We start from the raw sequence: 15,719 nt of genomic DNA, 5'->3' as shown, positions 1-15,719 counted from the left end.
CCGAAAGAACCCAAGAAGATGAATCCCTGCAGTCACGAAAGAAGCTTTAAATCGAAATTCATCATTTGCGATCGCCATGTTGCGTCTGAAAAAGAGCTACATAGCTCAGTGGGCCTTGCCTGGTTTCAAAACCAAATAAAGTCTAAATCGTTTTAAATGTGCCATGCGTGTCCGTGTTCTTCCCCAGGTGCTCTGGATCCTCGCTGCGAGCTCTGCATCTTCATGGGGAAGACGGACCCGGCGGCGCCGCGGCACCGGCAGCAGAGCATGGTGCTGGTGCCCATGGACACGCCTGGCCTGCGTGTGCTGCGTCCACTCTCCGTCTACGGCTTCCAGGACCCGCCCGGCAAGTGCAGACGCGCACTCGCCTACCCACGTGTGCATCATGCAGACGGAGATCCCACGTGTCGCCTTGGAGCGGGCTGTTTTAGGGCGAGTTCTATTCGCGAGTAGCGCCGATAAAGGCCGGCGTGGCACTCAAGAAAGTGGGTGGCCAGCATCACGCTCGGCCGCCTTTGCCTCACGAGTGACAATTTTAACACGCACCCCAAGGGAGGCCCGGGACTGGTTCAGATAATGGTCATTGGTGTTGGCCGTGAACGGGAATCGAACGTGCACACGACGGTGGCTACGCACGTGGCCTGTAATTCAGCGCTGTGGGGACAACGAGGGTTGCTGGATCACCGCACACCAATATTACGGAACTCGCATCCCGTGAGTGTTGAGGTGCCATACCCTGGCTCGCCAGGAGAAGGCGGTAGAGCAATGTGGACTGATCGCGACGCTAGCAACAACGAGCAGAACGCCGGGCAGATAAAACCAAGCAAGTTGGACACTGTGGGGAGCAACAGCTTGGTGCATCTGCCAGTCATCCTCGGTCAGTCAGCCCATGGCACCAGGGTCTGTCCTGTAACCTCCTGCCAGCGGCAAGCCATCGACACTTCACGTGATGGCCGAGAAGTGCACCTAGCCTGGCGCAAGCGTCGTGGTGACGTCCACCCCGCCGCTTAGTAGCCAACGGCGGCTGTTGTTGTTGCCGACGCTCACAACAACGAACGGAGCGCCGGGTGGCTAAAGCACAGCAAGTTGGCACAGTAGGGGGCACAGGTGTTGCATCAACCAGTCATCTCAGTCATCTCAGTCATCTCAGTCAGTCGACCCGTGGCACCTGGGTCTGCTCCGTGACCTCCTGCCAGCGGGCGTTCGACACTTCACGTGGCCTCAACGTGCACATCGCCTGGCACGAGTGTCGTGGTGACATCACCGCCACTTAGTGGCGAATGGCGGTTGTTGTTGTTGTGTGTGTGTCGTATGTATGTGTGTATGTGTGTGTATGTGTGTATGTGTGTGTGTGTATGTGTGTATGTGTGTGTATGTTTGTGTGTGTATGTGTGTGTGTATGTGTGTTTGTGTGTGTATGTATGTGTGTATCTGTGTGTGTGTATGTATGTGTGTGTATGTGTGTTGAGCTTCTTTCATCGTGTGCGCAGGGGGTCACGGCGAGGTGGAGTTTGTGGAGGTGCGCGTGCCGCGCGACAACGTGCTGCTGGGGCCCGGCAGGGGCTTCGAGATAGCGCAGGGCCGCCTGGGCCCCGGGCGTGTCCACCACTGCATGCGGCTCATCGGCTCCGCTGAGCGGGCCCTGCAGCTCATGACCGACAGGGTACGGCCCCCCGCTCCCCCGCCTACCGCCCCACCCCCCACCCAACCTCCGTAGGCCAACAATCCACCAACCCCTTTCCTCGGAAATTCCAGGAGTTGTCCCCACGATGCAACAATTGATTGACGACGTCGCGTGGCACGTGATGTCGATCCTGCATGCCGACTTGACCGGCAAATTGTGTTTGACGCACATGTCACGTTTGCGTAAGTGATCGCACCATGTGCGGTTTAGAAATTAACTTGTCGGAGGCAACTTTCGTGAACGGGAAACTAATTTGATTCTTGTATGAATTGACATTGCGCAGTATTTCCGATTCCTCCTGTGCAGCGCGGTGATTTTGTCTCTGATTTATTTATATTTTGTGCTTCAATAGTTTTACATTCAATTTTTTTTTATTGCTTCCACCATTTTTGGTGAGCCTGGTCACTCTTGGAGATGAGACTCCTCCCGGCCTCCCGAGTTAGCATTGTGAAACAGAAGTGAACTTCATCTTCTTGGTTCTTTCGGTAAGGTCACAAAGATAGGTTCAAAGAAAATAACAAAAAACTACGACGTTTCGATTGGAACACAAGCAATCGAAACGTCGTAGTTTTTTGTAAATTTCTTTGAACCTATCAATGTGACTTTACCGAAAGACCCAAAGAATATGAATTCCTGCAGTCACGAAAGCTTCAAGTCGAGAAGTGAACTTGAAACTCAACGTGTGTGTCCCACGCGCGCGACCACACGGCAATCTTATTCCGTGGCCTTCTTGGGAAAAAGACACCTTTGGGGAACGCCAGCCCTGAGAAACAAGCGGGGGGGGGGGTGGGTCTCCCTTCAACGGTCGGGCTTTGCGAGCTCGTCGCGTGGTTGTTACCCTGGCCGTGCATGCGCCGCCGTGGTGGTGGTGGTTGTGGTGGTGTGTGGTGGTGGTGGTGGTGCAGGTGAAGTCGCGCGTCGCGTTTGGGAAGCCGCTGGCCGAGCAGGGAACCGTCATGGCCGACATGGCCACGTCGCGCGTGGAGCTGGAGCAGGCGCGGCTGCTCGTGCTGAAGACGGCGCACCTCATGGACTCGCTCGGCAACAAGGTGACGATGCAGCAGCGGCGTCCCTCGCTCCCGCCCTCGCTCTGCCGTCGTGCATCTCATCACGTCGCCTCTTGTCCCTCCGCTCGCCCACATACGTTACATCGCTTCCAGCCCCCCCTCACATGTCTCTCAGGCCTTACATCCTTCACGTCGCTGCCAATCCTCGCATCCCTCTCTTCTGGCACATCCGTCTGTCGTGCACTCCGAACGTCTGTCCAATCCCTCGCGTTCCTCTCACCCCTCAATCCGAGTTCCTGAACAATAAACAGGGCCTCTTACGATTTCGAAACCCCTTCCTTGCAACGTTCCCCTCTCACCCCTGCCCCTTTCCTCCTTGACCACTGGTGGTGTCTCCACGCTCGTCTGTGGGGGCAGGCGGCAGCACCGGAGATTGCGATGATCAAGGTGGTGGTGCCCAGCATGGCCCAGCAAGTCATCGACCGCGCCATCCAGGTGAGAGCGTGCGCACACACGCGGGTCTGCGTGTCTGCGTGTCTATGTGCGGGGAGGGGCGGCGTAGCGGTGAGCGCGCCGTGCTACGAACCCGGTTGACCTGGCTTCGAATCCCGGTCACAGCCGACACTAGTGACGATTATCTGAACTGATTCTGGGCCTCCACTAGGTCGACTCAGCCTCAAATGGGTACCTGACGCGGTGTGTTGCCACTTGGGGAGACAAAGGCGGCCGGGGGTGGCGCTGGCCACCCGCCCCCATCGTGCGCCGTGCCGCCAGCCTTCATAGGCGCTACTCGCTAACAGCACTTGCCCCGACAATCTGCTACAGGCTATACGGGGTGGGGGGGGTCTTTGTCTTTGTGCCGGCTGTGTAGGCGTTTGGCGCTGCCGGCCTGGGCCCCGACCTGCCGCTGGCCGAGTTCCACATGTGGGCACGGGCGCTGCGGATCGCCGACGGACCTGACGAGGTTCACCGCGCCACCGTCGCCAAGATGGAGCTCCGGGCGCCCCACCTGGCCTAACCTCCCTCTCTCTCTCTCTCATCCTGCACGTCCGTCTTCTTCCTCCGGGCCTCCGGTGCTCAACTCCGCGCACGAAAGCCCTTCCCCTCGTTTCGTGCGCAGTCAAAAACCCCCGAGTGTCCACGGGACGCGCGTGTCCGTGAGAAACCCGTGCGTCCGTGACACACCCGTGTCCGCGCACCGCAACTTTGACTTGCCTGTCCCGGCAGCGTATTTCACGGTGGTATATATATATATATATATTTCCCTTTTTCCCCCCCAACTCAACCGGGAATCTGGGCTGCAGGCAGAATTTTCTGGGCTGAAAGTGCGGCTCCGACTGCTTGGCCTGAAATTTCCCCACCTCATTGAAGGGATCCCTCCCACATCAGCAGCCGTGCCAAGCGCTGGTGTCCTGCGTGGCAGGGACATTTATAAATTTTCTTAGGTTTTTTCGGTAAAGTCACGTAGGTAAAAAAATTTAATTAATAAAAGTAAAATAAAAATAAAATAAAAATCACGACGTTTCGGAGGCAACACAAGCTTCGGTCTTCAGGTGGAACCGTCACAGCACGATAGCTGTATCAAGTGAAATTAATAAAAGTAAAATAAAAATAAAATAAAAATCACGACGTTTCAGAGGCAACACAAGCTTCCGTCTTCAGGTGGAACCGTCACAGCACGATAGCTGTATCAAGTGAGAGAAATTCCAAGGAAACAGTATTTGTATATATACTGGTTGAGGGTGGGAGGAGCCAAGGTAGGCCCTGAATATTATTTTTGTGAGGTTCGGTGCGGCCGAAGCACGCTGCTAGGAACGTTTAACGCAACGTTTGACGACTGACGAGTAACGTTTGCTTTTCGCGAGCACCCCAACCTTGACCTCTTCTGACTCGCAAGTGCTTTATATATATGGGTAAGTTTTATTGCTCGGAACTCTTTTATTTGTGGGAGAGGGCTGCCCCAAACTCGCGTGACGAACCCGAATCAACTCGGCCCAAGTCCTGGACGCGCCAGCTCGAGTTGGCCTTCACCTCGAGAAAAGCGTTTACCTGCTTAACCTCTTGACCTCTGGGGTTGGGTTGGGTGATAACGGCCCTCAGTAGTCAGTGGTGGAAGTTCCACCACCTTCCCCATTTGAGAGCCGTTCTCTTTACAGACAACCACCGTGGATTTCCCGCAATGTGATTTGTTTGAAGCGGCGTTCGGATCTGCTGATCTGAGCTAAGTATATGGTTGTTTTTGTGTGCGCACGCTGCATTTGGCTCACCCGAGTGTGTGCGCGCGGCGCGTCTTTGCTGCCAGTCAACCCATGGCCACCTGGGTCTGTCCCCGTGACCTCCTGCCGATGGCGATTGTTGTGGTTGGGGAGCGATCACGCAGTTCGTTAGCGCATTGCCCGACAAACCGGGCGACACGGCTTCTCGATTCCCCCTCACCGTAGCCAACATTGGTATTTGAACCGGTCCCACGCCTCCCCTAGGTCGATTCAGCCTTCAGTGAATACCTGGTGCAGTGCATAAACATCAACATTGGGGAGACAAAGGAGGGCGGACATGGCGCTGGCCACGCTCTCCCCTCACGTGCCGTGCCGGCCTTAATACGTGTGCACTTACAGCACTTGCCCCAACAGGCTTTGGTTGTGTGGATGTGTGTGAGCGGTAGTGTAGCGGTGAGCGCGTTGCGCTATGAACCCGGCGACCCAAGTTCGATTTCCGCTCACGGCTAACGCCAGTGAAGATTATCTGAACCGGTCCTGGGCCTCCGCCCTAGGTCGACTCAGCCTCGAATGAGTACCTGGTGCGGTGTGTAAACATCGCCACTGGGGAGACAAAGGCGGCCTGACGTGGTGCTGGCCCACCCACCCCTTTCGTGTGCCGTTTCGGCCTTCATAGGTGCTCGCTAACAGCACTTGCCCCAATTCTATGAAGGCTACACGGGGGATCTTTGTGTGTGCGTGTAGGATTCTGTGTGTACGCTGCGTAGCTTTCCCACGCATTCTCGGGTTGCACCTCTGCACGGTGTCCGACGTTTCGCACCACGTGCCGGTGGGAGCTACTTTTTGCGGTAACTTTTTCAATGGGGGGGGGGGGGGGGAGGGTGGTTAGGACCTCCTGCGACCGATCAAAATTTGCAAGTCGTTTGGCCCTCGGATCGGCGTAAAGGAGCAATCGAACCGGGTCGGGAGACCTCGCAGAGAAATGTTTTCTCGCCGGTACCTTGGGAACTCTTTTTGTCGCGGGATAAATTGATGGAATATTGCATGAAATAAAAGGCATTCAGGGGAAATGATTTTTTGTGACCCAATTATAGCTCGGGCTGATGGGGATGTGTTTAGGATAAGTAGTTGCAATGTATATGCAATGGTTTTGAACTGAAAGCATTATACGTGTGTGTGTATGTGTGCGTGGGGAGTGGCAGTGTCGTGATTAGGGCACTGCGCTATGAATATGGCTACCCGAGTCCGAGTGACGATTATATGATCTGGTCCTGGGCCGCACCTAGGTTGACTCAGCCTCAAATGAGTACCTGGTGTGGTGTGTAAACAACCCCATTAGGGAGACAAAGGCGCTCGGGCATGGTGCTGGCCACCACCACCCCCTCGTGTACCGTTCCGGCCTTCATAGGTGCTCGCTAATAGCACTTGCCCCAGCAATCCCGTTAAGGCTATACGGGGGATCTTTGTCTTTTTTGAGTGCGTGCGTGCGGGCGTGTGCGAGCGCTCTTACCTGGATTGCCGTCCATTGTAATGAGCTGTAAATAACACAAACGGTAGAGAGCTGGTAGTTATTTTTTTTGTGTGCGCGCGTATTGTGCGTGAAATTAGGAGGTCATTGTGATGCAATTCATTGTGATTCGTGATTGCAATTCGGTTATATTGTGAAGGTCTCGATGCAAAGAGGTGGTGATGAATATAGTTTGAGTCTAAACTGCGCCTGTGCTTTGTGTTTGGTGGGGGGTGGGGGGCTCTCTGTGAGTTGTGATGACTGGCAATTCCAGATGGACACGTGGTGGCCGGAGGTTGGGGAGTTGGGCAGTCAAATCGGAACGAGCGGTGACGATTCCGGCGATCCCTGATTTTCGCGCCATCGGGACATTCGAAGAAGCGGAGAGTCGGAACGGTGGCTGCTAACCGTGTCGGTGACACCGAGCTCGCAACGTTGGCACCTTGAGTTCCATTCTGGGTCTCGGCCGCCCGACCAAAAACATGATTAAACCGCGGTTATCCGGTGCAGTGAGTTTGACGGTTTCGGCCCAGTTGCCAGTGACTGCACTGGCAATGTTAATAATGATGCAACATGCCGGAAAGCGTTGGCTCGCTCGTTTAACGTGGCAGACGCGTTTCCGAAAAGTGGCGCATTAAGTAAAAAAAATGCGTGAAGCGAAAAAAATTACCCCATAAAACACATTCCTGCGGAAGGAGCTGGTAGGAACGTTGGGTTGCTCGGTCAATGGCCAGGGTCAACGGCGGCGTGGTGTATTCCGCAAATATGGCCGACTGCGAGGGCGGTCACAAGCCGGCGTGAGTAGGTTAAACGTTGAGTTTTATAAGGGCACCACGGGGTGACCAGCCCCTCCCCACCCAGCCCCTCCCCTCCCCACCCTCCCCACCAAGCCACTCCCCACCCAGCCCCTCCTCACCCTCCCCTCTCCACCCAGCCCCACCCCTCCCATTTTTTGATGCACGACGGACGGACACAATAATCCCCTGTGGGCTGGTGTAACCAGGAGGTTCCTACCAGTATGATGTAACGTATGTATGTTGAACTTCTTACGCACAGTACGTAGCCAACCGCACTAATCGGAGATGCGATGTACTACATGCACACAGTGCGACTGCAGAGGGACAAATAGCTGAGGGTGCGCTGCCTCGTTAACTGTATCGTAGCGCATATTCCATCGCGGCACTCAGCCACGCATCTCAAGAAAGCAGTAAATCGTCGACCACTCAGAAACCGCGTTATAATGGACTCGTTCTGCGTTATAACGGGCGCGTTCCGCGTTATAACGGGCGCGTTCCGCGTTATAACGGGCGCGTTCCGCGTTATAACGGGCGCGTTCCGCGTTATAACGGGCGCGTTCCGCGTTATAACGGGCGCGTTCCGCGTTATAACGGGCTCGTTCCGCGTTATAACGGGCGCGTTCCGCGTTATAACGGGCGCGTTCCGCGTTATAACGGGCGCGTTCCGCGTTATAACGGGCGCGTTCCGCGTTATAACGGGCGCGTTCCGCGTTATAACGGGTGCGTTGTGCGAAAAGTGCCCCCGAGTAGAAGAACCGCGTTACAGCGGAAACGCGTTAACACCACGCGTTAAGCGAGGACTTTCAACACTCGCAAGTTGGATTGTACTGTTGGCCCAGTGAGGCTGCGAGTCGCGTGGCTTATACTCCCTTAAGCATGCACGCGTGTGTGGGTGAGCGAGCGCGTTATGTTTTATTCCATGATGCAGGGATTTTCACCATGAAACCACACCCGAGTGTCGGTCGCGGCTCACATCAGCGGGGAGTGATTGTATTGCGACTTACACACTCATGATATTTACACGTTGGGTGTCATCGGTCGAAGGGTGGGAGCTCACCGCGTCTCCTAACCCAGGCACGTCGAGTTAGATTCCCGGCCACGGCGAATCAGTATCAATGACGATTGACATCTAAAACCATTTCTGGATCGGATGTGCCCTCCCCCGCCACCCCACCTACTCTTTACCAACCCGCACTGACCAACGTGGTGAAGTATGGTCAAATAAAGCCCCCGCCACCGCCCCCACATGATTGACACGGCGTGGGGGGAGCCCTTCATCCAGCAGTGGATTGACAAAGGGATATTCAGTGAAATGACTCGAACGCAACAACAATCACTAAGTTAAACTAAAAACTGAACGATTTTTTATTTTACCAGGTTAAGGCCCACTGAGCTAAATTTCGATTTAAAGCTTTCGTGACTGCAGGGATTCATCTTCTTGGTTCTTTCGGTAAAGTCGCGTAGAAGGTAAATAATAAAATAATAAAAAATAAACAATAAAATAATTCTCACGACGTTTCAGTCAGTGGTTATATTAAGAAACCTGAGGACGGCTGATTGCGTTGTGGCCGAAACGTCGTGAGAATTATTTTATTATGTTAATTTTATTATTTATTATTTCCCTTCTACGTGACTTACCGAAAGAACCAAGAAGATGAAGCCCACTGAGCTATGTAGCTCTTTTTCAGAAGCGGCCCTGGCCACAAATGAAAGCTCAACGAAGTGGCTTATCATCGCCTGCAAATGTATAGCAGCCAAATCACTCTAAAGGAACCGGAGGACCCGCAGAAAAATACACGCGACCATGGGGAGAACACGCAAACTCCAAATATATAACAGGCGTCAGGGTCGGGATGGAACCCACGACCCCCTGTAAACCAGGCGAGGTAGTTAACATCCAGCCACCGTGGCACCCCGGTTACTCCTTTTTTATTTTTATTAATTTTAATAGAATTTTTTTACCTACGTGATTTTACCGAAAAAAGCTAAGAGTATGAATCCTTGCAGTCACGAAAGCTTCAAATCTAGAATTACTCCTAACAAGCTCGTGCATTGTACGACAATCTTGGCATGATGTCGCTACTAGGTGGCGCTAAGAGCCCATTGCCCTGGAAGGAAACACATTATTGTGCCACTTCTTTTGGCTCCAAGCATCATCTTAGGATGTGCTGTGAGAAGGAGAGCCATTGCGCGAAACGTCGCCTTCATCTAAGGCCACACAGCGGTGTCATTGACGAATGTTTTTGAGTGTTGTTAATTGTGCTTGTGCACCACTGTTCACGCAGCAGCAGCGGCAGCATCGTCAACATCCAGTAATTTGTTTAATCGTAAAATGCGGCCAACTGGAGTGGTTATATTACGAAATAAAAACACCATCCTCGATTTTTTCTTCTACATATTATATCCTGGAGAAATCCGATGAGCTATGAAGCCATTTCCCCCCCCCCCCCCCCAGAAGTCTAGTCGGGGCACGGTTTCAGCAAGTTGCAACAACAAACAACAACTCTGGGGACAGGTGTTGGGAATATCGCACCACCGTGGTGGCTAGGAGATGTTAACTACCTCGCCTGGTCTGCAGGAGGTCGTGGGTTCGATCCCAACCCTGACGCCTGCTGTATATGTGGAGTTTGCGTGTCTCTCTCCCCGTGGTCGCGTGGATTTTTCTCGGGGTCCTCCGGTTTTTCCCTCCACATTTAGAATCAATGGGCTATATAGCTCAGTGGGCCTTACCTGGTAAAATAAACAAAAAATATATAGTTTAGTTTTTACCAGGGATCAGCTACCAAAATAACAAGATCCCTTTTTTATATCCACTTCTACGGTGAACTGGACTCCCATTGTGAACTGGACTCCCATAGTAAACTGGACTTCCATGGTGAACTGAACTTCCATGGTGAACTGGACTTCCATGGTGAACTGAACTTCCATGGTGAACTGGACTTCCATGGTAAACTGGACTTCCATTGTGGACTGGACTTCCATGGTGAACTGGACTTCCATGGTGAACTGGACTTCCATGGTAAACTGGACTTCAATTGTGGACTGGACTTCCATGGTGAACTGGACTTCCATAGTGAACTGAACTTCCATGGTGAACTAGACTTCCATGGTAAACTGGACTTCCATGGTGAACTGGACTTCCATGGTGAACTGGACTTCCATGGTGAACTGGACTTCCATGGTGAACTGAACTTCCATGGTGAACTAGACTTCCATGGTAAACTGGACTTCCATGGTGAACTGGACTTCCATAGTGAACTGAACTTCCATGGTGAACTAGACTTCCATGGTAAACTGGACTTCCATGGTGAATTGGACTTCCATGGTGAACTGGACTTCCATGGTGAACTGGACTTCCATGGTAAACTGGACTTCAATTGTGGACTGGACTTCCATGGTGAACTGGACTTCCATAGTGAACTGAACTTCCATGGTGAACTAGACTTCCATGGTAAACTGGACTTCCATGGTGAACTGAACTTCCATGGTGAACTGGACTTCCATGGTGAACTGAATCCCATGGTGAACTGGACTCCCACGGTCAGGGGTCGCCAAGCAAAATAACGAAGAAGAGCCAATTTTTGTTCAAATTCGGTATGTAACAACAACAAAAAAGCCACTCCCAAATGAACCCTTCGATATTTCAAGAGCCGCGATGCTCAGTCCGTACAGACAGAGAGACAAGACAGAGAGAGACAGAGAGACAGAGAGAGAGACAGAGAGAGACGCGTGCCTCCTGGAGCCCCGCGGAGTTTGCCCACCCGCGGTTTGCGTGTCCCGTGGCGCGCAACGAAGAGGGACGCGCGCGTCCGCGCCCGGCGTAGTCGTCGTTGTTGTCGTTGTGCGGAGTCGCGGTAACGAGGGCGGAGGGAGCTGCGAGCGAACGAGAGACGACACCTCCCGAGACGAGGTGTCCAGAGTCGCTATGGAGATGGCTCCGTCTTCTCGGCGAGCCGTCTCCCCACCCACAGTGGCGCGTCACAACATCACGCACGGCCACCATCACCTCGACAACAACAACATCACGCACGGCCACCACCACCTCATCAACAACATCACGCACGGCCACCATCACCTCGACAACAACAACATCACGCACGGCCACCACCACCTCATCAACAACATCACGCACGGCCACCATCACCTCGACAACAACAACATCACGCACGGCCACCATCACCTCGACAACAACAACATCACGCACGGCCACCACCACCTCATCAACAACATCACGCACGGCCACCATCACTTCGACAACAATAACATCACGCACGGCTATCATCTCATCAACAACAACATCACGCACGGCCACCACCACCTCATCAACAACATCACGCACGGCCACCACCACCTCATCAACAACATCACGCACGGCTATCACCTCATCAGCAACAACATCACGCACGGCCACCACCACCTCATCAACAACATCACGCACGGCCATCACCACCTCATCAACAACATCACGCACGACCACCACCTCATCAACAACAACATCACGCACGGCCACCACCTCATCAACAACAACATCACGCACGACCATCACCTCAACAACAACAACATCACGCACGACCATCACCTCAACAACAACAACATCACGCACGGCCACCACCTCATCAACAACAACATCACGCACGACCACCACCTCAACAACAACAACATCACGCACGACCATCACCTCAACAACAACAACATCACGCACGACCATCACCTCAACAACAACAACATCACGCACGGCCACCACCTCATCAACAACAACATCACGCACGGCCATCACCTCATCAACAACATCACGCACGGCCATCACCTCATCAGCAACAACATCACGCACGGCCATCACCTCATCAACAACAACATCACGCACGACCATCACCTCATCAGCAACAACATCACGCACGGCCACCACCTCATCAACAACAACATCACGCAGGCCATCACCTCAACAACAACAACATCACGCACGACCACCACCTCATCAACAACAACATCACGCACGACCACCACCTCATCAACAACAACATCACGCACGACCATCACCTCAACAACAACAACATCACGCACGACCACCACCTCATCAACAACATCACGCACGACCACCACCTCAACAACAACAACAACATCACGCAGGACCACCACCTCAACAACAACAACATCACGCACGGCCATCACCTCAACAACAACAACATCACGCATGGCCACCACCTCATCAACAACAACATCACGCACGACCATCACCTCAACAACAACAACATCACGCACGGCCACCACCTCATCAACAACAACATCACGCACGACCATCACCTCAACAACAACAACATCACGCACGACCATCACCTCAACAACAACAACATCACGCACGGCCACCACCTCATCAACAACAACATCACGCACGGCCACCACCTCATCAACAACAACATCACGCACGGCCATCACCTCATCAACAACATCACGCACGGCCATCACTTCATCAGCAACAACATCACGCACAGCCATCACCTCATCAACAACAACATCACGCACGACCATCACCTCATCAGCAACAACATCACACACGGCCACCACCTCATCAACAACAACATCACGCAGGCCATCACCTCAACAACAACAACATCACGCACGACCACCACCTCATCAACAACAACATCACGCACGACCACCACCTCATCAACAACAACATCACGCACGACCATCACCTCAACAACAACAACATCACGCACGACCACCACCTCATCAACAACATCACGCACGACCACCACCTCAACAACAACAACAACATCACGCAGGACCACCACCTCAACAACAACAACATCACGCACGGCCATCACCTCAACAACAACAACATCACGCATGGCCACCACCTCATCAACAACAACATCACGCACGACCATCACCTCAACAACAACAACATCACGCACGGCCACCACCTCATCAACAACAACATCACGCACGACCATCACCTCAACAACAACAACATCACGCACGACCACCACCTCAACAACAACAACATCACGCACGGCCACCACCTCATCAACAACATCACGCACGGCCACCACCTCATCAACAACAACATCACGCACAACCATCACATCAACAACATAACGCACGGCCACCACCTCATCAACAACAACATCACGCACGGCCACCACCTCAACAACAACAACAACACGCACGGCCACCACCTCATCAACAACAACATCACGCACGGCCACCACCTCAACAACAACAACAACACGCACGGCCACCACCTCATCAACAACAACATCACGCACGACCACCACCTCAACAACAACAACAACATCACGCACGACCACCACCTCAACAACAACAACAACATCACGCACGACCACCACCTCATCAACAACAACATCACGCACGACCACCACCTCATCAACAACAACATCACGCACGACCACCACCTCATCAACAACAACATCACGCACGACCACCACCTCAACAACAACAACAACATCACGCACGACCACCACCTCAACAACAACAACATGCACGGCCATCACATCAACAACAACAACATCACGCACGGCCATCACCTCAACAACAACAACATCACGCACGACCACCACCTCATCAACAACATCACGCACGGCCACCACCTCAACAACAACAACATCACGCACGGCCACCACCTCAACAACAACAACATCACGCACGACCACCACCTCATCAACAACAACATCACGCACGGCCACCACCTCAACAACAACAACATCACGCACGGCCATCACCTCATCATCAACAACATCACGCACGACCATCACCTCATCAACAACAACATCACGCACGGCCACCACCTCAACAACAACAACATCACGCACGAACACCACCTCAACAACAACAACATCACGCACGGCCATCACCTCAACAACAACAACATCACGCACGGCCATCACCTCATCAACAACAACATCACGCACGGCCATCACCTCATCAACAACAACATCACGCACGGCCATCACCTCATCAACAACAACATCACGCACGGCCACCACCTCAACAACAACAACATCACGCACGGCCATCACCTCATCAACAACAACATCACGCACGGCCATCACCTCATCAACAACAACATCACGCACGGCCATCACCTCAACAACAACAACATCACGCACGGCCATCACCTCATCAACAACAACATCACGCACGGCCACCACCTCAACAACAACAACATCACGCACGGCCATCACCTCATCAACAACAACATCACGCACGGCCATCGCCTCATCAACAACAACATCACGCACGGCCATCACCTCATCAACAACAACATCACGCACGGCCATCACCTCATCAACAACAACATCACGCACGGCCACCACCTCAACAACAACAACATCACGCACGGCCACCACCTCATCAGCAACAACATCACGCACGGCCATCACCTCAACAACAACAACATCACGCACGGCCACCACAACAACAACAACAACATCACGCACGGCCACCACAACATCAACAACAACATCACGCACGGCCATCACATCAACAACATCACGCACGGCCATCACCTCATCAACAACAACATCACGCACGGCCACCACCTCAACAACAACACAACATCACGCACGACCACCACCTCAACAACAACAACATCACGCACGGCCACCACCTCATCAACAACAACATCACGCACGGCCACCACCTCAACAACAACAACATCACGCACGACCACCACCTCAACAACAACAACATCACGCATGGCCACCACCTCAACAACAACAACAACATCACGCACGGCCATCACATCAACAACAACAACATCACGCACGACCACCTCATCAACAACAACATCACGCACGGCCACCACCTCAACAACAACAACAACATCACGCACGACCACCACCTCAACAACAACAACATCACGCACGGCCACCACCTCAACAACAACAACAACATCACGCACGGCCATCACATCAACAACAACAACATCACGCACGGCCATCACCTCATCAACAACAACATCACGCACGGCCACCACCTCAACAACAACATCACGCACGACCACCACCTCAACAACAACATCACGCACGGCCACCACCTCAACAACAACAACAACATCACGCACGGCCATCACATCAACAACATCACGCACGACCACCTCATCAACAACAACATCACGCACGGCCACCACAACATCAACAACAACATCACGCACGGCCATCACCTCAACAACAATGAACCCAACACCGGACCCCACCATTGACTTCCACCATAACGCTCAGCCTGAGCCCCCCCCTCCACCTCCCCCACCCCCCTCCTCGCCCCCCCCCTCCACCTCCCCCACTCCCCTCCTCGCCCCCCCTCCACCTCCCCCACTCCCCTCGCCCCCCACTTTCTCCTCCATCCTCCGCGCCCCCCGCGCTCATCACTCGCTCAGTCTCCCCTCGCCACGCAGAGCGATTCTCTCTGTTTGTTCGCGTCACGCCCGCCACTCACCGCTCTCTCTCTCTCTCTCTGCTCTCCCCCCTCCTCTCTCCGCCGCCCCTC

The 15,719-nt window shown here is 53.3% G+C and overlaps 1 protein-coding gene and 1 long non-coding RNA gene across 2 annotated transcripts in view; one reads left to right on the top strand and one right to left on the bottom strand.

Moving 5' to 3' along the window:
* ACAD10 (acyl-CoA dehydrogenase family member 10) overlaps positions 1–8,695 on the top strand; it is a 34,189-nt gene extending 25,494 nt beyond the window's left edge. Inside the window, exons 18-22 of the mRNA XM_061561978.1 lie at positions 188–346; positions 1,491–1,663; positions 2,590–2,733; positions 3,109–3,186; positions 3,563–8,695. Of these exons, the coding sequence (XP_061417962.1) occupies positions 188–346; positions 1,491–1,663; positions 2,590–2,733; positions 3,109–3,186; positions 3,563–3,709 (701 nt within the window). The 3' untranslated portion in view covers positions 3,710–8,695. The remainder of the gene's footprint in view (positions 1–187; positions 347–1,490; positions 1,664–2,589; positions 2,734–3,108; positions 3,187–3,562) is intronic.
* LOC133348920 (uncharacterized) overlaps positions 1–15,424 on the bottom strand; it is a 33,622-nt gene extending 18,198 nt beyond the window's left edge. The window contains exons 1-2 of the long non-coding RNA XR_009755853.1: positions 15,397–15,424; positions 10,973–11,217 (exon numbers count right to left, since the gene is read on the bottom strand). This is a non-coding gene — a long non-coding RNA (uncharacterized LOC133348920). The remainder of the gene's footprint in view (positions 1–10,972; positions 11,218–15,396) is intronic.
* Positions 15,425–15,719: the final 295 nt, after the last annotated feature.

Source organism: Lethenteron reissneri, chromosome 28 (genome assembly GCF_015708825.2).
Source record: "Lethenteron reissneri isolate LAM-NWPU_2019-01 chromosome 28, ASM1570882v1, whole genome shotgun sequence".
Classification (NCBI taxonomy): Eukaryota; Metazoa; Chordata; class Hyperoartia; order Petromyzontiformes; family Petromyzontidae; genus Lethenteron; species Lethenteron reissneri.
Note: the sequence above shows the minus strand (reverse complement) of the source record. Positions and strands in the feature narration are given on the sequence as shown.